The sequence below is a fragment of the Gopherus evgoodei genome, chromosome 14, assembly GCF_007399415.2.
Source record: "Gopherus evgoodei ecotype Sinaloan lineage chromosome 14, rGopEvg1_v1.p, whole genome shotgun sequence".
In the NCBI taxonomy this organism is placed as follows: domain Eukaryota; kingdom Metazoa; phylum Chordata; order Testudines; family Testudinidae; genus Gopherus; species Gopherus evgoodei.
The window spans coordinates 4,520,051-4,545,496 of NC_044335.1; the positions used below are offsets into that span (position 1 = coordinate 4,520,051).

The window sequence follows — 25,446 nt, forward strand, 5'->3', positions numbered from 1 at the left end:
CTTGCTTAATTTTCATTAATGTTTTTGCTGTCAGACCACATTCCCACTGTTTTACGCTCTGCATAAGGAAAACATTTAACAAGTTCAATTATGTTACACTGTCTTTCTAATGTCTGCCTTATTAAGCGGCAGATTTTAACTAGGGTACTTATACTGTGTCAACACAGCTGGGAACTTCAAGTATCTTCCCCAGAGAAACTTGTTGATAAGATAGTACACCAGGCTGTCAAATATTTAGCAACAGCAAAAGAATGACCCAATTTCCTTAATGTCTGTTAAAGTACAAAACAAAAGGGGATTATAATCTGGTATAATGCTAAATTATTTTTAGGAATTAGTTGGCCAACAGAGAGAGCTGTGAAATTCAAGCATAGTTCTAGTTAGTGACAATGCCCTGATGTACTGAAACAGCTACATGCAGAATCAGGTCAGAAATAACTAGCTGTGAAGAGAGGATCACAAATGTGACCTGTTGATAGCAGTATGTAGAATTTCTCTTTAAACTCCTAAGTAAAACAAATGAGTGAAATGCAGTTTATAATAAACCAGGTGCCATGGCAGTATTTCCATTGATGTTCAAAGATTGAGGGGCATCTTGAACAAATACAGAGTTCATCATGCAAGCATTTAACAGTAACCATCTTTAAAGTGGTATTACTATAGCTGCAAGTATAGAGAATCACAGAAAGCAAATACAAAATGTTGAATTAAAGCACAGTTCTTGAAAGAGTGTTCACACTCCAAATTGTATAATTTTTGCTAGATTAATCTTCTTATCACATTCTCCTGAATGATTTGGAAGAGAAAGAATTTTTATAAGCTATTCCTGTGCTGCCAATATTTCTCCTTTTGCCATCCTTTTAGAAGTGAAGTGCACTCAAACTGGACTCCAGGGATACATACAGTATTGACAGCCTAAGGGTCTAATTTGCCAGCAGAATGCACACAGAAGCTGTGTTGATGTTTTGCCCTCCCAATAAAAATGAAAGTGGAACGTGCAAAACAAAGCAGGGAAAACAGAAGATCTGCTACTCCTTAATGGAACCCACCCATTATACATTTGGAGGTCTTCGTTCTTGTGTCTGTAGTGTTTGATATCTTCCCACTAGTAATTCTCTTAGTTGCTATTACTATATGTTAAATATTACCCACTTCAATGATTATCTTTGCCCCAATGAGCATCTTTTATTGCTGGCAAGGACCTGGATTCTTAAGGATACTGGTTTGCATTTAATAAAAGTAATTTCTAGTTGACATCTTAAACCTTGGTGGGCTTAAAATATGCTATTGTTCTAGGTAGATGGCAAACCAGTGTTGTGTTTTCAAATGAAGCGCTGCATGTAGGAGAGTGAAGGAAACAAGGGAAGTCTAGTGTCTATTATGGTCTTATGTCATTGAAGGTACAGAGTTAAATTATAAGCTACTAACTCAAATATTACATCCTGCAAAGATCCCACTAGCTATGTCAACATTGAGAGCTCTCAGCATCTTACAGACTCACGCCCTTCAAGTGCAATTGTACTCTGAACAATGATCTATTTTAAAATGCCTTTTTTTTTTAAACTCATCGGCTTACTCTGGTGATCAGTTGTTTTTAAAGATTTACTTTTATTTGCATTGCAGAACAAACGCAACGAGAGGGGGGAACTAGGTTTGACTCCTCATGAAAATACAGTGATGACAATCCCGTGAAACCCCATTGATTAGTATGGGGTTGCACAAGTGTAACTGAAGGCTTAATTTGAAGATTGTGGAGTTGCACAGGAACACATGGGAACAATTTTGGCAGAATTTTTATTACTGGAACTGATACAAAAGAAGAACAGAATTTAACTTGACTGTCTCATTGTTAAATTTCTAGGGCTAGTAATTGGAGAACCAGTCTTCTTAGCTGTAAAGTGTGAAATTCAAAATAAACATCAATTAAACAAACATGGAACCACAGTGGGTTGTTTCCCCCGCCAACAGAGAGACTTTAGGCTAGAACCATACTCACATGCAGATGGTTACTTGTAATCTACATAACTTATTTCTAAGCATATAGATGGAAAATCCTTCACTTTTTTTGGTCCACATTTAACTATTTATGTGCTGTGCCCTTGATGACTGAGGAAGAATCATATATCCAGCAGAACAGCAGCGGTTGTGCTATTCAACATAAAAAGATATGTCTTGATGTTCCATTAATTTCAATGGAATAATTGAAGAGTAATGCAATTTTCTCCTCTTCTTCTTTTTAAAAGCATACACAATAAGATTATAACTGGGCCATTTGTTATATCCTTGTAACTAAATCTGATATGTTATGGTTTCCTATACATTTAAATGTTACTCATTGGTTACATTCTTATCTCTAGGCCTGAAGGTTGTGGATTCAAATAAAACTCAAAGATGGAGGCACCTCCCAGTGTTGCAATACAGAATTAGAGATTAGAGAAGGAAGTACTATTAGAAACATTATCCCTTAGGGGATCATTCAGCAACCCTTTCTAACTTTTGCTGACCGCCCAGGTAGAAGTTAGAACGCACAACACTTTAAATAAAAGAGTAGGAAATGAACATATTTCATCAGATGCCAAAAGCTAAGCAAGGTCACATTTGTCCAATACGTGAACAGGAGACTAAGCAAAATACTGAGTTCTGTAAATTTTGGTGATTCAAAACATTGAACATTTTTTGAAATTAAATGAAAAAATTGGCATTTTTTTTTGATAAAAGGGATTTGGATGAAAAATTTTGTCCCACTTTCGTACTAACTGATGGAGAAACAATCTTCTCTGGGCCAGTACTGAAAAACAATGCCCCAGAAATGTGCTAGGGGAGCTGGGCTACCACATGCCATTTTCCAGATAATGCACAAAAGTGGTTCTAACAAGAACTGGCTGGAACATTTTTGACTAAATGTATTTTCATTATCAGAGACCTAACAGTTTTCTAAGATTTCTAAGGTCCAGGGCTTTCTGGTAATTTCTGATGAGAGAGAGAGAGAGATGCCCAAACTGAAAATCTGATCTCTTCGATAAAAAAAATGGACATTTCAACACAATTCCATTTTGTGGACACATCTGGAAATTTTTCTTTTCATTCTAACATGGAATGAAATCAGATTTCAACAACTCAAATATTGCCATGAAACAGAATTGTCATCCTCTGGCTGGCTCTAGTGCCAACCACTTAGAGAGACGATCCCAAGTATAGTTTCCTGCTCCAGTAAATGGGGCAGTTATTTTTAAATCTACCTCAATCTCCTCAAATCAGCACTTTGAACTTAATAGTCTCCATATCTTGCCCCAAACTCCTGCTCTGTTGTGTTCTACAGCTTGTGTGTTCCACTCTGAAGTTATTTAAAGCAGCTCTGGAAAACTATCATGAAAATTTACCAATCCAAGCACAAAACTTATTCACCTACCTGTACCATGGTGACTATAATAATAATGAAAAAACAAAAGACTATTTTATTCATTTGTCAGAAAAGATTGCCCGCTCCAGTCAAGCAGAATTCCCTAAGGTTAGTTTAAAAGGATTACACACATGCATGCAAACTGCTTTGGGAACCTATGGGACGAAAGGTGCAAAATAAATGAAAGATTAACACCTGAGTTCCCAGCACAATTCATTCTCAATAAAACATGTTCTAGTATCCATTGCTCTACGCCAGCTATTGTTGTTAAAACAATAGCAAGAGCTTGCTTGCACAGTCACTGTGCTACCAGTATTTAACTTCTTACTTGTAAAGCACTGTAGAAATAAACTAGAGAATGAAAAGATATTCTACTCTATTTTATTTTTCCAACTTGCCTGGGAGAACTTAAAGTAGATGAAAAATATTTTGCCTTTGCATCATATCTAACCCATTTCCCAGTCTATTTCTTTTATGAGCAATCTTTAGCAAGTTTGAATATTGTGAAGGACAAAGATATTTATGATAATCTGTTACCAATTTGAACAGGGGATAAGATCTCTCAGCTGCTTGACCACTAACAAGAGGTTATACAAACAAAACATCTGCACGCCACAGGATCACCATAACCCAAATACTACAGAATCTAGACAAGGTAAGCAAGCTATAAGCAGATCAGGTAAGATCAGCTAAGGTCATCTAAGCCTCCCACAGCTCCAAGGCTATTTTCAGTATTGTCTAACAATTTAAACATAACATATATAACTTAATAAAATCCTTATGTAGTTCTCAGCTATGCAGCTCTGTTGGATTCCTTCAGAGGTGGTTATTTACAGGAATCAAAATAGTCAGAGGTGCAGTAAACAAGGCTCCTGCAGGGCCAACTTTGTGAACAGATGTTCCTTCTCATGTACAGTTAACCAAATCAGTTAAAAAAAAATGCTGCCCTAGCATGGCATACTAATTCAAAACAAACTGGGTCCTTTCAATGAAAATGCCTCCAATTAACAGCAAATTTGTGATATTTTGGATTAGCTTTCATCACCACCTAAAAAAATATCATTAATAGTAATCTACTGGTGAAATACACTATAAATAAATGCAGGACTTGATCCTCTCACCAATGGGGTGCAGGAAATTTTCCCCTGTGGGTGTGTGAAGGAGTGATGAAGCTATCCATTTCTGCAGAATTTAAGATGTTCTTAAGAAAAATCAAGTGTAATCCTTGAAGTTGCAAAGAGAATCTTCCAAATGAGAACTGATACAGTACTGCCCTTTCTGAGGACTTGTCTATATTATCCACTGGATCGACGGGCAGCGACCGATCCAGCGGGGGTCAATTTATCATGTCCAGTACAGCTGAGCGTTCTCCCATCGACTCTGGTACTCCACCGGAGCAAGAGGAGTGAAGACACCGCGGTGAGTAGATCTAAGTACGTCGACTTCAGCTATGTTATTCATGTTGCTGAAGTTGCACAACTTAGATTGATCCCCAGCTAGTGTAGACCAGACCTGAGTCTGCAAAGACAGACAGTTCTAAGCACCTTTGCTGCTGCTGCTGCTGGCATTACCAATTTAAGTGGAGACAAGCTGACAAGACTATGGTAAGTTTCACTATTGCTATTCAGAATCCTGACAACAGTAATGAAACTGTATATCAGTTTCACACTGTCGACCAAGAAACCTCTTACCAGCAACAGAAATAGGTACTGGAGCTATTCAGAAGAGGTAACAGAGAACAGAAATTGAAAGACTGGAGTAAGTCACAACAACAGTACGTGGCTGTTTAGAACAGCAAATGAAGAAAAAATTGCTGGTGTTTCAACTACGGAACTTCACGTAAGCAGAATATAGTTAACAGAGTTGCAATTAGCCAGGATGCCACCTATACTTAGTGCCATGGGAGTACTCACAGAAATTAGGTGCCCCCAACGCCATTCTGCAATACGGTTTCAATTCTGATTTGTAGATTACAAAGGCAAGAAAAGAAAGGATTATTGTGATCCTTTTGGCTGACCTCCTGTATAATTCAAACCATAGGGCTTCCCTGAATTAATTCCCATTTGAGCTACAGCAGATCTTTTAGAAAAACATCCAGTCTTGATTTTGAAATTTCCATTGATGGATAATTCATTACAACTCACTAAGTTGCTCCACTGGTTAATTACTCTCACTCTAAAGATTTATGCCTTATTTACAGTTTGATTTTGACTAGCTTCAACATCCAGCCATTGGATTTTGTTATACTTTTTTCTGCTAGACTGAAGAGCCCTCTATAATCCAATTTTTGTTCCCCATGTAGCTACACCTCTACCTTGATATAACGCTGTCCTTGGCAGCCAAAAAATCTTACCACATTATAGATGAAACCGTGTTATATTGAACTTGCTTTGATTCACCGGAGTGCACAGCCCCTCCCCCCCAGAGCACTGCTTTACTGCGTTATATCCAAATTCGTGTTATACCGGGTAGCGTTATATCGAGGTAGTGGTGTACTTATAAACTGTGATTAAGTCACCCTTAATCTTTGCTTTTGTTAAACTAATTGAGCTCCTACAGTCTCTCACTCTAAGGTATATTTTCCAATCCTTTAATCATTCTTGTGGCTCTGTCTTGAAACTTCTACAACTGATCATCATCCTTCTTGAACTGTGGACACCAGAACTGGACACAGTATTCCAGTAATGGATTCATGCGTCCCAGATACAGAGTAATATAACCTCTACTCCTACTTCAGATTTCCCTGTTCAGACATCCAAGACTCTCAGTCTTTTTGGCCACAGCCTCACACTGGGAACTCAAGCCCAGCTGATTATCCACCAGGACCAGCAACACTTTTTCAGAGCCATCATTTCCCATGATAGAGTCCCCTCTCCTGTAAGTGTGGTACATTCCTTGTTCCTAGATATAGGACTTTACATTTGGTCATATTAAAACTGCTCTGTTTCAGTGACTTTTCCCGTTTTACTATTCCCCCAGTCTTTGTACCATCTGCAAACTTTATCAGTGATGATTTTATCTTTCCTTCCAGATCCTTGATAAAAAACTAAATGTTAAGCGCAGTAGGGCTAAGAACCGATCCTTGCATGTCTCCACTAGAAACATACCAACTCAATAATTTCCCTTTTACAATTACATTTCGAGACCTGTCAGTTAGCCAGTTTTTAATCCATTTTATGTGTGCCATATTCAAAAACAACAACAACTAGATGCAAAATTATTGAAATGTTATGTGGTACCAAGTCAAATCTCTTACCAAAATCTAGGGTATATTCCACCAACACTATTATAATCTTTATCAACCAAACTTGTAACCTCTTTTAAAATAAAGATATCAAATTTGACTGGATTTGTTTTCTGTTAACCAAAGCTGACTGACAATTATATTATTCTTCTTTAACTCTTGATTAATCAAGTCCCATAACAGCTATTCCATTAGTTTCTTGGGATAGACATCAAGCTGACAGGCCTATAGCTACCCACATCATCCTGCTTACCCTTGAAAATATTAGCATCACATACGTTTTCTTCCAGTGTTCCAGAACTTCCCCAGTGTTCCAAAAATTATTTTAAAAAATCCATGTGAATGGTTCAGAAAACTCAGAGGTAAGAATACCACTTACTGTACACATTACTTCCTTCAACACTAAGATGCCCCCTGGAGGTCTTCCCTCAACTTATTGTCCAGACAACATATGGTTTAAGTTTGTGAAGCTAAAAAAACTACAGTGAAACGTTGCATGTGTTATTGCAGACATAAAAGTCCCCAATTTGAAAGCCAAGGTATACATTTGCAGGAGTTAACCAGGGAAACCCATGTACAAATGTTCATTTACCCCACTTTGGGTGCACTATCATAGCAAATTGTGTGTGTATTTGGATACCTAAACAGTATGAAAAAATCGGGCACAAAAGCTTTAAAAGAATGGTTAAAAAAGATTAAACTATTTTAACTATTTCTGCTTACCAAGAGAAAGACATGAACGATTTATGTTAAATTCAGATACAAACTCTGTTTTAAACAACAGATACAGAACATTTTATGATAAATGTCCCTCAAATTTACTGCTTTGGGTAGTACAATGAATCTCAGTGTAGATGACATTTTTTCAGCTAAGAAACTCTGTTTACTTAAGTTTGAACAGACACAAGACAATAAATTTGTGCAGTTATAATTTTATTAAAAACTAAATATTTTGTCAAATATCCACATATTTTTATTTCTGCATCTATAAAACTAAAAACTTGAAAAATAAAAGCATCATCAGAAATACAGTTTCATTTTAGTGTTTCACAGCACTATCTGTTAAACACATATGCCTATACGCATGTATATTTAGTCAACAATATATTAACCTTGGTATGGACAGACAAAGCTTTTTTTGTCTAAATGACAAAGTTTAAATGTATAGACTATTTGCCCTAAATAAAAAGGCTAATATTAAACATTTACAACACTTAGAAATAGCAGCATCTGTAAACAAGGAAATGATCATTGACTAGATTACCAAGATCATTACTAGCAGCAATACAGGGCAAATCTCTATATGAGGAATAGCACCAAGAAGTGAAATATGCATTATGAACAGAGCTTTATTTTTAAACAAAAACAAATAATTTTATAAATATATTTATATAAAATGAGTATTTTAAAAAAAAGTATCCAGCAATACTACAAAAACTTTGGCATTACTGTCTTAATTTATCTATCTTGTTTCACTGAGGTAGATTTTAATTGTTTTAGATTTTTAGAATTCTCTCCTTGCTAATACGTCAGCTCCCCTACCGCTTTCCCACCTGAAAAAGTGATGTACAGGTTTAACAGTATGCTAGTTGTACATGCATTTCTTGCATACAATCTTTAAAAAAATCTGTTTGCAAAACTAAATAAATGCCAAACAAATCTGGTCTGTCGACTGTCGCTGTTAAACACTGACAAATGCGTAGATGATTTAGGAAAAAAACCTGTTGTGCAAAGTTATTATGCATTAGTCCTATCATGTAACATATTCACATCAACTGTTATTTCCACGCTAGTTTAGAATATGCACTTCAAGTCAGTGATAAAGGGAACCCATTTCATTTAGCATCACATTGTCTACAGAAGAAATTTTATTATAAGGTTTGTCTGCAGTTTGGAAGATTTGTAGACAACTCCCTCCCCTCACCAACCCCAACAAAAAACCCCACAGCTAAATTTATGCTCTCTTAATATCTTGCTTATCTCGTTTGCAACAATTATTCATAATTATTTCTCTTTTTTGCTGATTGCTACCATCAGGACCCCCAAAAAGATATGTTCATAATTCAAAGCCCAAATTGCAGAGACAGCATTTCTGGAATCCTGAGCAGTAACTAGATCACTTCTGTGCCATATATTGTTTGGCATTCCCCTGCTTCAGTTGTCCACCCAATCTCAGTCTCATTACTGTAAGACTTCACTGTATTATTCCATTTGGTGTGTTATTAGAATTGCCATCCTTAAGACAAGATGTTAAACCAAAAGCCATTAATTTCCATAGAATCAGGAGTAAAGAGAAAACTTGTTTCCTGACCAAAATTCTCCCTCTCAGGGCTTGTCTACATTACCCGCTGGATTGATGGGCAACGATCGATCCAGCAAGGGTCGACTTATCGCGTCTAGTCTAGATGCAATAAATCAGCCGCCGAGCACTTTCCCGTCAGCTACTTCACCAGGGCGAGAGGCGCAGGTGGAGTCGACGGGGGAATGTCAGCTGTCAACTTACCACAGTGAAGACACTGCGGTGAGTAGATCTAAGTATGTCGACTTCAGCTATGTTATTCGCATAGCTGAAGCTGCGTAACTTGGACTGACCCCACCCAAGCGTAGACCAGGCCTCAGAAAAAGTTGCTACATTTCCTATACAATTACATCAATACGAGTAGCTGTTTGTACAACACCGCATAACTATTGCATAAAGGTGCTATATAAAACTACATTTTAGTCTATAAATCTGTAATTTATGCATATGCTGTGTTACTGCATGACAATACTGACTCTTTTGGATGCCAAGAAGTATTTCACAAAATAACTTGAGGCAAGTTTTTTCCCCTTCATTTTACACATTAGATTGCATTTTATATTTTCAAGATCAAACTGCAATTTTATTTATATGGTAAAACCAATCATCCCTATCACATCTTCTCCTACTTCTGAATTTAAAAACACAAGTTTAAGAAAGTTTTCTATTACAACTATATAAACATCTATTATATTGTTCCCTGAAAGTCTAATGTTTGTAGTTTTTTAAATTAATTTGCTCCTATCCGTGAAGACAAGAACTTGCAAGTCACTCAAGAAATTTAATAAGTATTTGCACAGGTGTCAGGAATCAATACCATCGGTATTAACTGTACATATTACAATAAAATGCCTACATAACCTGTCTAATAGAAAATAATTTCTTACACACTTCTGTGATCTCATTTGGATGTTAAATCAATTCAATTAAGTCCCTTAAACACTAGGGAAAGGAGAGGGATAATCTAGTTGAAAGAATATTATCTAGACACTTTCACAAAGAACACCACAAAATAATAAAGGACAAACTTAAAAACCTCAAAACAACAAACTCTGCAGAAAATGCTAACAGAAAACAGTAACAAAATCAGAGAACCAACAGGGGCGTTGGTTAGAATGAGAAAAAAGAGGAAGCAATGATCAAGGGTCCTCTTTCATGATCCACCTACTTCTATTTATAAGATGTATTCAGTGACCTTAACAGTTTCATATGTGTTTCACTACATTTATTATCACTGTGGCAATTTGAGTTCTAATGAATGTTCATAGTAACAGGGAGAAACCCCTAACCCCAATAAATATTTAATATGGCCATTATATCTGTCTGTGGCACATAACAGTCTAACTTCCGATGGGTTGTAATACTTTGGGTTAGTTGGGATTAGCATGAGGGTCACTGCGATAAAGAGGTCAGACCCTTTAGTATCCCCCTGATGCCTTAAAACTCTATAACTATGACTCTGTCATGAGATAACAGTCCTTTCAGGTATGCTGTGGTTACTCATGCTCCCTTTCTGATATGGTCTAGATAAGCACTCATTTGCTGCTTCCGTAATGCCATAGAGAGATTTTTCATGGGGGCAGAGAGATTTTTCACAGTTCCCTCTCACTGCTCAGTTCCTTCCCACCTCCTCTCCCATCTGCCAAAGAGCACAGTAAATTTACTTAGCAATTGCCAAACATCAAATAGGCAGATTAGTCATGTGCATAACAGGAGGAGCAGGTTGATTCCAAGGCATATTCATACATATATCAATAATCAATAAAGGGAAAGCATTATATGGACAAAAGAGTGTTTAATATGACTTTCTTGCTATATCAATTAACAAGATATGTGCCATAATAGTTACATAGGAACAGACTCTCGAACTGTCTGTGATCTGCTCAGACACAGTGGGGGTGGGGGTGAGGTTGGTGGTGTTTGTGGCTTCCTGGCCCTAAGCCACCTAGCTCTGGTGCAAATCAGAGCTGCAGTGAGGCAGATTTATTTTAGACCAAAGGAAGACTGAGTGTAGTGGGTCAGTGCTCAAGTGCCACTTCCCCTCCATGCTGGGGGTGGTAGAGCCACTTCTTCCAGCTTTTCATTGGTAGACGGTTCCTCTGCATGAGAAATTCTCCACTGGCCATCTCCAGCTGTTTTATGCCCACTTTGTGCAGCATGCAAAGTGGATTTAGCAGGCTAAAGAATCTGGCCCTTAATGTTTAATCATCCTAAAAGTATACAATATTGTTTGTGCAAAACTAAGCATTTCCCTGCCTTGTTTTCCTGAGGTATGGGCATGCTACGAGAGAACTACTTTGGCAAAATCACAAGACTACTTCTAAAAGTTTTGTTATTGTTTCCTAGTTATGTTGTCACACACATCAAAAGAACCAATATACAAATTAACCCTAACACAGTACATAACACTTAAGCACCAGACCAAGTTGCTGACAACTTGTGCATTGTGCAGAGTATTTGAAAAACACTACTTACTCTTAAACTACAGCAATTGTTAGAGTAATTAAATTAATATGTATTTGTATGAAAATAAATTGGAAACTGTGAGTTAAACAGTTCACAGCTTTCAAATAATTGAACCAAAGTAATTAAATGAGAACTATAGTTGGATTTCAACCTTCCAGTAACAGTCTGATGGTCAAGCTCCACTGTCTCCACTATATAGTATTAGGCTTTTTGGAGCAAGAGGATATATTTTTATGTACATTCAATTTGGCTAGCTCAACCACAATGTACAGACCAAATTGATGGAGTTAAAAGACTTGAAGAAACTTAGTTTTTGAATGCCACACTCTTACTCATAAATATAGAAAATAACTCCAGGTAACATTCAGCAGCATACTAAATAATCACATGTTCTTAACCCTGCAGCAATTTTTAAAAAATCCTAGTATAGAAAATATGCCCACATTGCTTCTAAATATGATACAGAAAACTGGACTTTATAAATAGCTTGTGGCATTTGGTGATAGCAAAGTACTTTCATTCACTGGTAGTTTGGGCCACAGATGAAACTAGCCACTCAGTCCCACAGTTGTGCAATTGCAAAGCTCAGGTCTTTTGTTGTTCTGTTTCGTTTATAATTTCTTTGATGCAATATAAATGTAAATCTTTGTCCAATAGCATTCCAGAAGTTTTGCGTGGTTTTTAAAACTAGTATAAATGGAGACATCATTAAGCAAAGCAGAAATATTTGTCACAGCGGTTCAATAGAGTTTCTCACCTAATACAGGCAACAATCAGAATATTTTAAGGAAGAGGAGGTGGCTGAGTGCACATACATGATACATTGGCAGGACGCCAGAGGAAGTTTAAAAAAAACCAAACTCAAAATGCCATAGTCAAATTGTATTAAACAGCAGGCCAGCTTCACCTTTTCTAGTAGGACTAAATTCCTCTTCCCATAGGACATCTGCTGGAATTTGTACTTCTCAGAACAGATTCACTTCAGCTGCAGTACAGAACAAGCTTATAGTTTAACTGTGTAATGCCTAACATCAGAGGGGGAAATCTTCAATGACAAAGTTGACACAGAGACACACCCTCTTCCACTCCCAAATGCAGTTATCCTGTATACTTCTCAATAATCCCTTTGAGACTACTTTAAATCAAGGAAATGTTTACAATCACTGATCACTTCCATTCATACAGATCCTCACAGTACATAGGGACAGCAAATAACATATTGCCATAAATTGCTATGTTTACAAAAGAATCTTTGAAAACTGCTTTTAAAAATAAATAAATTAATTATCTTTAAAACCATTATCTCTATATAACAAATTAAATCTTCTCTAAAGGCTTAAGCTTATATTAAAAAAATACACAAGCCAAAAGTTCTTAATCATGACATGTAAAAATGTAAAAGGAATGCAACCTCTAATCATGAGTAACCCAAAATACCATTATATTATCTATCAAAAATATTCTAACACAAAATTGCATCTTGATTCTCATTAGAGTTTTTAGTTTACAAAATCTAGAACTGAAATAATGACTGACCAATCTGTCCAATATCCAGGAATTATTATAGTGTTATACCTTATCCAATGGTAAACCCATTTTCAGCAAGTAACAATGCAGCAATATACGCCTCTTATTTTATGGATTTAATAAAAAATAAATGCCGAAAATGTGATACCATCTCCCTCCAATCTCATGATTTTCTCGTTTCCTTAATACAGCTTTGATAGACCTCCTCAGGTTCCTGATTTTGATCCACACTATCCAGAACTTCACCGTTTGGCTGGGCAGAGACCAGGTAACACACTTTCATATGAGTAGTGAGATTCTTTTGTGTACCAAAACCTTTGCTGCAAAAGAGACACACAAAGGTACGTTCATCTGAGTGCACAGACATTAGATGCCGATTCAGATCTGTCTTGTCTCTAAAGAGTTTTAAGCAGTCAGGACACTGCATCTTCTTGTGGTTAAAATGGATTGTCTTTTCATGCCTATCCATATTTGATTTTAGTGTGAAGCTTGCAGGACACTTAGAACATTGGAAACGGGCAAGCTGATCCTGGGACACATGATCAGTGAGGCCAATGAGCACAGGTCTGGCACAGTCAATTAAGTCAAAAGGAAGAATCATGGAAAAAGCATGCTTGTGTATGTGCTCCTTCAACTTTTCAGTGCACTCAAAAACCCTTCTGCAGAAACCACAAGTCAGTCTCTTGGTTAAGGCTGAATCCAAGAACAGGCCTTCATTTGTTAAGTCCATATCTTCAGATCTTGAAATGTTTATATCTAAAACAGAAACATACACACACACATTAATGACTTTAAGCAGAAAATAATTTTTAATTAAAAGTATTGTTCTCTCCATTTACCTGTGTCAGAGCTGTCAAACTGCCACAGTGCTAAAAATCCATCATAGGAGGCCTGTAAATGAAAAAAGTGTAATTAAGTTAAAATAAAAACACAAAGAAAAATATTTCTCACCCGCTCACCCTCCACTTCTTTAACAGAGATCCAGCATTCTATTCAGCAATACTTAATTTCTCTTCTACAAACTTTTCATTATTAACAACATTTAGAGACTGCGGTCATAATTTTCAAGTTTGGAGCACAAAGAGGGGAACCTAGATAGGAATTTAAAAATTCCTATTTGGGCTCGTAAATAAATGTGGTTCCATTTTCAGAGTTGCCTGGCACACACAGCTCCCTTCAACTTAATGGGAACCAGGGGTGCCGAGCAATTCTGAAAGTCAGGCTACTTTTATTTAGGAGCTGGCATATGGATCCAGGTACCTAACTTTGCCCTTAACTCTTTTCTGCTATTTTTCTTTCCATAGAGAAATATCCATACCAAGCAAAAGCATGCTCTCCTCCGTTTCTTTTATGTTAAGACTACATGATATTACTGATTTGAATTACAAATACAAGCTGATGTTTGCACACGCAGTTTGCACTATGCCATTGCATGGCAGATGGTGACCCTGTTTATGGAACAGAGCGGATGTTGTAGTCTGGGCAGGTTTCTCAGAGACTGGGGACAGGATGGGATGGTTAATTAACCTCTCTTACCATGTGATTTTTTTCTAAGGTGACTGCAAAAGAAGACCTGTATTTTCCTCCATTTGTTTAATAAGGAGGCAAATATCTCATTCAAAAATATTTGAAAATGTAACTCATTACTGAGAGCTACATATTTTAGTTCAGAAACTTTTCCATTATGGAAAGCAATCCATGCTTCTATCCATGTTTAAGTAATGAGTAAAAAAGCACACTGGACACCTGTGTGTTCAAGCATCCGTATATTGTATTATAAAACTCTTTTTAATGGTTTTTAGAATAAAAAGCACACATGCCATTTTTATAAAAAACACTCATTACTTTCGGATGTATGTTCCATTGCGGAAAGAAAGAAAAGGGAAAGGGAGCTGCAAAATTAGGGAAATATTAGCTCTTAACCCAGCTCAGGAGCAAATCTGGATTTTTTTTTCTGAAGTTTTAAATTAACTATATTTTGAAAATGTAATTCTCTAGTGTGACATGGCAAAAGTATAAAATACGATGGTCACTGCACATTTTTCTACTAAGGAGAATGTGTGTTAACCCCCCTAACATTTACAAATTTTTGCAGCTATCTCTTGATCTTACCTGAGCCGAGGAAGACAGCTTTCCTTTTATCATGGTTTCTGGTGACATTTCACCAGAACAGGAGATCACAGGGGGGCTCTGAGTGGCAAGGTGTGATGAAGGCAGCAGGGGAGATGGTGCTTCCACTTTGCCATCAAATTCGCCCCTTGAACGATTCAAGTTGGCACCAGGCCCTGGGGAACACAGGAAACGAGTCTCACCCACGTGAACTAGCACCAGCTGGTGGTTTTAAAAAAGGCCCTGAAAAGGCAGTGAATGAGCACTTGCAGTTTATCTTCTGTCAGTGGGAGGGAACGCAGCAGCGTAGTGATGCCAGGCCTTTTGTGTTTTTAAAACCAGCCTCCCCACCCAAAATGCCAGTTGCCTGCATGTGATGTATGTGGTGGGGGTTATATCTCAGAGCAGCAAAATGATCACTAAAGAGTCACATGGGAGAAAGAAGCAAAAGGTAGCACAAATATTCCAAACAATTACATCTCTGAAATACACTGCTTTAACAAGTACTATTTCAAACATATAGCTCTAAATTTTCCATGAACATATACAAAAATTATTTATCCATTATCCTTATAATTGTCTTTGAGAATTCTGTCAAAGTCTTAAGCCCAACATTTAACCATAATAAATAAATAAATAAAATAATTTGTTTTATATAGTATCCTTAATCCCAGATCTCAAAGTGCTTTACAAAGGTGAGAAAGTATTACCTACATTTTATGATTGGGAAAGCAGAGAGCTTAAGAGACTTGTACAAGATTGAACAATTAAACCCTAAAAAGAGTTACATTCTAAACCTCTACTAAAGTTTAAGGGAAAAGAAAATGACTGGCCACTAAAAGGCCAACTTATTTTTGCTGTGCCAGACAAAAAGTAAAGTGTATCCCTTTGTTCATGTTGTGACAGCAGCTAAGTGGTATACAGTACTCAGAAAGTATGTTCACAATCAATGGTGAAAATATAATGTTTTGACTCAGATAAATTGCTATACAAGTTTTAAATTGTTAATTAAACCTTAACAGTCATCTTAATTGTTGCCTCATTTCAACCTCACAAACAACTGCTTGTGAAAAGAAAGTGGGCAAAATCATCAGGAACAAATACTGTATATGCATTGTTAAATATGGTATTTGTAAACTAAGCTGTAAAAAAAGCACAATTTAAAATACTTTACATCCTTTCAAAGGCTTTTCATTCTTACTACAAGAGTACAATAATTTGCTTGCAAGATAGCAAACAAGCTGTATAAAAACTTAATATAATTTTAATCAAATTATTAAATATGTGCAAATGTTAAGTCACATGGCATGAACAATTATTTCACAAAAGATACAACTTAATCAAAATTACAATGGAGCATTCCACCGAAACTTAAACCACCCACCCAACATTTTATTAAATACCAAAAAAGATTAAAGTGACTTTAAGATGCCTTGTAACAAGGATTCCCCATTACTTCCTCAGTTCATTTAAAACACCACTGCTACTCTTGCACTTCTTACTATCTTCCGGTTTGGTCTCCTCTGTTTTGGTCTTCTGTATTAGAGTTACTCTCACAGTTTAGTGAGTTACGTTCAGGAGCAATGGGAAGAGAATATTTTCAAGCTTGCCTTCTATTTAACAATAAACATTGCAGGGCAGTGGAGAATGCCAAAAAACCCCTAAATATAGGGAGTAATGAGGCAAAATTAAATTATTAAGTTACTATCTCCAGTTATAAACAGGTGGATTTCTTGTCTTAATTTACCATTACAACATATGTGATTTCCTTGTGAATAGGCAATGATCTGTGCCAGGTTCAAGAACACATGGAGAGTACATACAAATGTAAGAACGGCCACACTGGATCAGACCAATGGTCCATCCTGCCCGGTATCCTGTTTTCTGACAGTGGCCAATGCCAGATACCTCAGAGAAAATACACAGAACTGGTAATCATCGAGTGATTCATCCCTGTTGTCCAGTCCCAGCTCTGGCACCCAGATGCTAGGGACATCTAGAGCATGGGGTTGCATCCCTCACCTTCTTGGCTAATAGCCATTGATGGACCTACCCTCTGTGAACTTATCTAATTCTTACTTGAACCCTGTTAGAGGTCTGGCCTTCACAACAGCCCCTGGCAATGAGTTCCACAGGTGACTGTGCACTGTGTGAAGAACTTCCTTATGTTTGGTTTTAAACCTGATGCCTATTAATTTCACTGGGTGACCCAATTCTTGTGGTATGTGAAGGAGTAAACAACACTTCCTTATTCACTTTATCCACACCATTTATTATTTTATAGACCTCCCTCATATCCCTTAGTAATCTCTTTTCCAAGCTGAAAAGTCCCAGTCTTTTTAATCTCTCATCATATGGAAGCTGTTCCATACTATTAATCATTTTTGTTGCCCTTCTCTGTACCTTTTCCAATTCTAATACATCATCTTTGAGATACAGAGTAAAAAAATATTTTCAACATTCAAATTAATCGAGGGGAAAAAAAAAATCAGGTTTATAGTATTACACCACTTTAGGTAATTGCACAATCACTGTCCACCTACACAGATATGAGATTAACTGGTGTTCTGATTAAATCTACAATACTGATGCAGATTGCCCTGTTTACATTGCAGCTCTGTATTGTGACTCTAGAGAATTTACATACGGAGTCCAATTCAGGCTAGATGTAGTCTGAACTTTGGCAAGGTAAGAAACAATGGTTTAGCTTTTGGAATTCCCTTGCTAGGTCCATTAATAAGCTATACTTGGTAATAAATATGACAAACAGCTGCCCACTTATTAAACCAACAGCGAAGGCTGATGGAATGGGCAATTTTTTGGAGCATGAGGGGAAACAATATGCCACTCCTGAAAATGGAATGGAAAGATATGTAGCATAAAATAGATATTAATTGTTGTTATGTATCTACTTGTTTGTTTCCACCAATTGCAAGTATCAAATTAAGGTATATCATTGATGTTTTGTACTATGCATGTAAGTAAATAGTGTCTGAGTTTAGGTTTTAATCCATTCTGATTAATATAATAAGAAATATTAAGATTATTTTTTTCCTTAAATTATTTCATGGAAGCAAGACAATTTTCTTAATCAGAAGTTAAAACTATCAATTGTCCTGTAGTCCACACTGTTCACAGAAAAATATGCACAGAAGATCTCAGTGATAGCTACCTGAAAATAGTATCCTCCATTGTCAAGAACACTAACAGTTTTAACAGTAAACTCCTGTAGAAAACTTAAATTGAAATGCCAAGATCATTATGAGATGCTTAAAATGACATCAACTCTCCTCTAAATCTTGTAAGAAAACATTTGTGCCTACATGAATACCACTTGGGAAAACTGACCATTGTGTAAATGTATTCCTTTAACTTTTTGTTAAAGTATAAATTATTGGATTAAATGAATATCTAAAAATAAAATATTAATTGGTTAGCCCAAGAGAAAAAGGGCCCTTTGTACCATGGAATTTGTTGTGTAACATGCTTCATAGGAATTGCTTCTATAAACAAACAGAGAGTAAACAGGAAGAACCGAACAGACATATGAAAAACTTTATAACAGACTAATCCGAAAACACGAAAGGAGTCTTTTTTTTTTTTTTAAATTAGAGTTGACTTCAAGCACCAGAAAACTGAAAACTTAACTGACTTTTTAACTATGGAAAATATGGATGAAGTAATCAGATCAAGTTATTTCCTATAGCATTACCTGAAGGGCAAGAAATGAAAATTTTATTATTTTTTATTTTTAAGCTGATTTGAATTGGTTAAGTTTAAAAGTACTGTATTACCTTCTGCTCGGTTGTTCTAAACACAATATATGAATATCCACTGAAACAAGAATCATCCTGTATTTCCATTGTCCATTAACTGAGTATTAGGAATTTCATGCCTCTCTTTCAGTGTCATAATTACAAAAGGTACAATGCTTTAAAATTAATGCTCATTTACACAGAACTTTTTACTTTGTTTTGTTAGCTTAATGTTTACAAAACAGAACCACATTAAAGTTGACATGAAACTAACCCTTTTAGTAATCAGCAGTTCCCTTTACTCACCACGCACAAAGATTTCTTAGGTTTAAAATCCATTAGAAAAATCAGCAAAGGTATGATGAGCACCTTTAGGTATTCTCAATTAGCTTCTTACAACAGTATAAACTATGCCAGAGAAAAACTAAAGAAACCCTGTATTTCTACAGCAAACAGGAGTGCAACCAGAAATTTCCTAAGGAGGGAGCCCGAGAGGTGCATTTGTATGTATGCATCCCCCACTCTGCACTGTCATGACCTCTTCCCACTCTCCTCCCACAGGAGAGACTGACTGACTGAAACACTTTCCCCTCCTCGCATCACCCAGTCCTCTCCCCATCTATGGCCGAGGGCAGGGGGGAAACCCTGGGCCCCCTGATTCTCTGCCCTCATTGCATCCCTAACAGTGCCAGAGTTATACCCCCATTAGAAACCTCATGAGTATGTCAAACAAAGAAAATACACTCTTACAACCTGTTCCTCCTTACCTCAACCTTACTCAGAAAATGGACAGCAAATATTACCAACACTATTTAGGTCATCTTCTTACAATACTATTTTCTGGGTCAGGAAGACAACTGAATCAACAGATGGTTAAGATCCAACACACTTTCTTTTCTTTTTTTAAAGCTTCAGGATGAAAACCATTTAGAAATGCTCGGTGTTACTGCATGTCATTTTCAGATTTGACAAAACAGAAAACAAAACTACAATAAATAATTTTTTTAAAAAGAACTTTGTTCATTGCCTTTTTTTTTAAATTTAAGTTCCAAAGATTTAAATTACAAAATCCTTGACTCATGGGTTTAAGAAAGAAAGTAAAGAAGTGAAATAATGGGAAGGGGAAAAAATCCAAAGATCAACTACTAACCTAAATTGCATGTTCTGAATGTATTAGCAGTGCCCTAATCACTTGATACATTATAACTTACGAGTTTAATCCTAAACACGGATATAGAAACAAGTTATCACTTATGGCTTTTTAACAAAAACAATAGGATATAAAGTTTAATGAGAAATTTTAGTGTATAGAGTTAAATATCACTAAAGAATTAACATTAAAAAGACACTCAAATTGAAGGGACCATTATAAAACAAGTACACTCAAAATTATGCCAGCAGCTCCTAGTGATACATTAACAAACAGCAAGGAGCCTAATCAAATATAAAAAGAGGAGATTCCCCCTCTCCCCCAATTCCCTGCTTCAATCAGCTGTAAAATGAGTCTCCCCAGGCTTTTGGGCATAGTTGTGGCAAGAACTATAGACCAATTATCTTTTGCTTGTAACTCCAGAAGAAATTCATTTCACCTGCATGAAGACCAAGTAATTAGGGACTATGTGGGTGAATTTCATGTGCTGGTGAAAGCGCAAGGATGTGAAATCAAATACCTGTCAATCTAGAGCCAAGATGAAGGGCTGCAGTGTGGCATCCTCCCAGAGCTGTTACTCTTGCCCATGAAGGAAGAAACTGCTTCATCACGCTATTACTCCTAGAAGCAGTGGCCATGACATACTGTCCACGTAACACTGATCCCAGGTCCCCTCCCTTCACCTGCCCTATTCCTAGCCTCCACCCACCTGTAGGCCTGGTGAGGAGACCCTTCCTACAGAATGTAAGGAGGGCAAAAACTCCCCTGTGCAAAACACTCTGCCTACAGGTTCCTCCACACAGTTGCAACAAGAGTTTAGGTGGTACAAAGGGCCATGTGCTGCTTCATTGCAATGGGGCCATCTGCATTCTAGGAGTAGTCTGAACAACAGAATATTCTAGCTATTTACTTAGAGAGATTACCAAAGTAAAGAAACTACTCTAGCAATTAAAAAAAAAAGCAAAACGTCACCCCCAAAACAAAAACAAATGAAACACAACTCCAAGTTGCAAACAAACAAATGAACAACAACAAAAAGATTACAACCGCCAACCCCCTTCAGTTTTTTCACTTTTAAAACCAGACTAACTTCAACAAAAAATTAAATTATTTTCATTTTGGGAATGAGAAGGAATATTAAGATTTGCCATTATGTTATTTTTAATTGCATTGCCACTGCACTGTAATTCATCATGCAATTCGGGTGATTGATTGTTAGCTTAAAGGTGACCTAAACATTTTGGCCTTCAAAAATAAAAATAAATAAAAATCAAATGTGCTAAATGTTCTTTTTGCTTTGTTTATTTGAGTCATTCGCTGCCTTAATGATGGTTTTTTTCCCCCCCTTTCTGGAAGTCTGAAGTGCATATACTGCTAATGGCCATCTTTTGCTTTGTACGATGCCCCAGGCAGCGTTCTGCTCCCCAACTACTGAAAATACCATCTCAGTACAGCACATATGGTTGTTATTTCTATTTTCTTCAGCCTACCAAAGTTTTATCTAAAACACTTTACAAAAGACTTATGCATAGAAGAAACTATAGAACTACCTTACAATACAGGCAAGCATATATACTCAAGTTCTTATTAACGGTGTGTACACATCACCAGTAGAGCATAACCTGAAGCAACCAGGAAATCATCCTATGAACTATGATGTTCCCACATACTTCAGACTTGAAGAAAGTATGTTTTAAGTTATGAACAAACAGAATGGTCACTTTTATCCTGAAAATAAGCATGGTGTAAGCTCAAAAGCTTGTCTCTTTCACTAACAAAAGTTGGACCTATAAAAGGTATTATCTCACCTACCTTGTCTCTCTACCATCCAGGGATCAGCGGCTACAGCAACACTGTAAACGCTTTAACCCTGATTATTTGCAGATACTTAGCAAATGTGCAAGTGACTAGTTGCAAGATGCTATCAAGAATTTCCCTTCCTTCCTCAATTCCAGTTTTTGTAATCATCAAATATTTAGTCCAAAAATAAACCCTCCGAAACAAACAAGAAGTATCACTCTTTGTGCCTAAGCATAGTGGAAGTCAGTATGGCTATAGAAACTGTATTCGTTCATTATCAAATACAGAGAATCGAAAGGAAGAAGCAAAAAAGGATTAGGCTTGTTGGGTCTACAAACAACTCTCATTTTATTTTTAAAATTTACTGGAGTGGCAGTTCCTTCCCACCTGGATTTAAGATTGATTCATTTTTTATCCACATCCTACAGAGCATCCCTTCTTTAACTGAAAAAGTCAAATATTCCATATTCTCTAAATACGTAAAACCATGCTAGTGATTTGTCAATAAGCACAATGTCCAAATCAATGTAATAAATATCTCCCTAATACCTTTTGTATTTCCAACAATGGGTACTAGAGCTATGCTGCATAACACTACAGACAACAGGATTCTAAACCTCGTGGGATGTGCATTTATACAGAAGTTAAACATAGATATAAATAGTAAAGGAGTAATAAATTTAGAGTGACCTGAATTTCCTCCTTTTTCCCTAATTAGTTTTTAAATTAATCTTTAAGCAAAAATATAAAAGTATAAAAACTTACGAGATAAAGAATGTGTGCCTTTGGGTAAGTACTCGAATAGCAGAGAACTGTCCTCTCCCAGCATGTCAGCTTTCAGAGATAACAAGCTGTTCTTACTCATGAGGGCTGCGCGCAGATTAGCAACTGTCGCAGCCTGAAGTGCATCATCCTTCTCCGGGGTAAGAGGCTGAGATAGGTAGCTAGCATCACCTCCTAGGAGTGCTTCATCAACATTTGCATAAAGGTCTGATCTCTCCACTTGGCTATCTGAATTGCTGGGTTCTGTCACATCAGCACCTATGTAAATAAAAACCCCATTAGAGAAACATACAAAGAATTCAAACTTTCAAGGTGAGATATCTACCACGCGCATTTCTAATCTTAAAACTAAACAGCTAGGCAACAATAGTACATAGGAAGAGGACCTATTGGTTTTGCTTTCATAAGTAGATGGTACAGAGTTCTGGTTTGGGTCTCAACTTTTATTGTCCGTTACATATTTTTATTTAAAACAGTTACACATTTTACTCAACCCAAAACATGCAACTCACATGCTTCTAATATCCAGACTACACAAAGATTAAAGCAAAAACTCTTAACATTTTCTGTTGCTAATCACTAAAGACTTATTCTAATACATGGTGAGAAACAAATTTAGTGTGAGTAACTCTTCCATCCCTTGAGAAAGCCTGAAGGTGAACTGCAATATTATATGACCCATAATCTTGAAACAGAAATTGTGTACATGCTACAAATTACAAGAGATACATCAGAAGCAGTTCAGTTAAGGTTCTCCACCAGATCCTACCAACTTGGGTTGTAGTCTTCACTGTTGTCCTATGAAGCAGCTGGTTATATCACAGCTATCACAAACAATGTAGATGGATAGGCAAATATAAGATAATAAATGTAACTCACTGGATTATACTGAGCAATTCATATTTTGTACTACAGCAAGAGTTTCACAGACCATGACAGTTAAGATTTTATCATAGCAGGCTAGTACAGAAACTGTTTTCAACCACTTTAAATTGTGGCTTTCCAGCTGAAATTTTCCAGGCTTGGTCTTTTCCCCAAGATGAAGATTTTGGAAAATCTGAGCAACAACAGGTCTACTACAATTCCATGAGGTCCCTGACGTCATTCACATTAAAAGAATACCATAGACTACAGTTGCACATCTATTATAAATGAAGTTTAACATGAGTACTTGTGAAAAAACTCTGACAAAACAGATCACCTGACATAGTTAATTGCCCCAGAATTAAAAAATATAATGGACTATTCCAACAATTAGCAGAAGAACGAAAAGAATATTAGAAAATAATACACACGTATGTAAAGTTGTAACTATTATATTTGCATGTTTTTTATTCTACTAAAAATGACATCCATACCTTTAGGCATCATGATAATTATTTAAAATATTCCACAAAGGAATAATCACCCAACAGAGCAACAGTGACCACACACACAACAAAATTAACTAGCCATCAATTCAAAATAGCCAAACATACCCAACAAACCTAAAACCCAATCTCTCACACACAGCCATTGCCAAAATCCTGAGCAAATGGACAGTCGGTGCAGCATGTCCTAAAAGTCAACAGATTACGGCTATTTTCGAAAGCCAGCAGGACATCACTGAGAATGCCCCATCCAGGGGATTCTATATCTCCGCAGAGTGCACGTGTGGCTGGATCATATAAGTAGACAGGTCCCAAACGATTTATTACTTTATAGGTCAAAACCAATTCTTTAAAATTCACTCAAACCAATAGGCAGCCAATGCAAATCAGAGTGCTGATGCTATGTGCTCCCCTGCAAGATATACCATTTAACAAGTGAGTTGTAGCATTCTACACCAACTTCAGTTTTCAAATGGATTTAATGTGTAGCCCCATAGAGAGCATATTATAATTTATATAGCAATTTCCATCACTACATCTCAAAGTGCTTTACAAAGGAGGTCAATCTTTATCCCCATTTTACAGATAGGGAAACTCAGCACAAAGGTGAAGTGGCTTGCCCAAGGTCACAGAGTAGGCTAACGATAGAGCTAGGAATAGAATCCAGCTCTAGAATTGCAATCTACTGTTCTATCCACTAGACCACACTGCTCTACATTACTGTAATGTAATTTTGAGGTGACAATGCTACGAATAACAGCAGCAAGATCCAAATCGGAGATCAAAGGTTGCAATCTCCCATCTGGGAGAAGACCAGAAAATGACATATTAGTCACTGCTGTAATATGGAGTGTCTAAAAGCCACTGTGTTTTAAATGATGGTCTAAGACCATTCCAAAATTAAGAAACTAAGGACAGATGAATACTGTGACACTGTAACCCTGTAACCCCCATATTCATTTGTACATAATTTTGATGTTGCATACAAGGTATCCCTTGAAAGATATCATGGGAAAAGTTACGATCTGCTGAAACCCATTGTTACATCTAAATATATATTATTAATGCATATGAAGTTATGAGAGTTGTGTTGTATGATTGTCACTAAAATATGCTATGGGTTTGGGAAGTGCCCAGATTCTAGTGCCTCCAAAGACAACAACCAGGGAGACAACCAACACCTAGGCAAGTGTAGAACAACTATCAACAGGCATTGTCCAGCAAGGGAGCTACAATGCAATGACTCACTTGCACAAGGCCACACCAGGGGAATTGCTCAACCTTGCCTGGGGACTCAGCAGTGATCATGAGACATGCCTGGATTTGTCTTCTCCAAGCACATAGGACTAGGGATATAAAACAGAATAGAGTCGCCCCATGCTGGGCCCTTTTTCCTCCCCCACCTACGCTGCAAGCAACAAGGATGTTGAGAAGACGGAAGATTTCAACAGAGGAGACTGGCCCATGTTTAAGGGACAAACCTGTATATTAAGGACTGTAAGAGCCAGTGGAGTGAGAACATCGCTTGATCTAAATACTGCCT

The 25,446-nt window shown here is 36.8% G+C and overlaps 1 protein-coding gene across 9 annotated transcripts in view; it reads right to left on the minus strand.

Annotated features, from left to right (window-relative positions):
- Window positions 1-25,446, minus strand: part of ZBTB46 (zinc finger and BTB domain containing 46) — a 99,008-nt gene that overhangs the window by 16,137 nt on the left and 57,425 nt on the right. For 6 of the 9 annotated variants that reach the window (XM_030533849.1, XM_030533852.1, XM_030533851.1 and 3 more), the window contains 4 exons: window positions 22,516-22,791; window positions 15,049-15,221; window positions 13,776-13,827; window positions 7,572-13,692 (listed from right to left, as the gene is read on the minus strand). In XM_030533849.1, the coding sequence (XP_030389709.1) occupies window positions 13,100-13,692; window positions 13,776-13,827; window positions 15,049-15,221; window positions 22,516-22,791 (1,094 nt within the window). In that variant the 3' untranslated portion in view covers window positions 7,572-13,099. Of the gene's footprint in view, window positions 1-7,571; window positions 13,693-13,775; window positions 13,828-15,048; window positions 15,222-22,515; window positions 22,792-25,446 lie in introns of those variants that run through there. The other 3 variants (XR_003996565.1, XR_003996566.1, XM_030533853.1) reach the window with 3 other exon arrangements.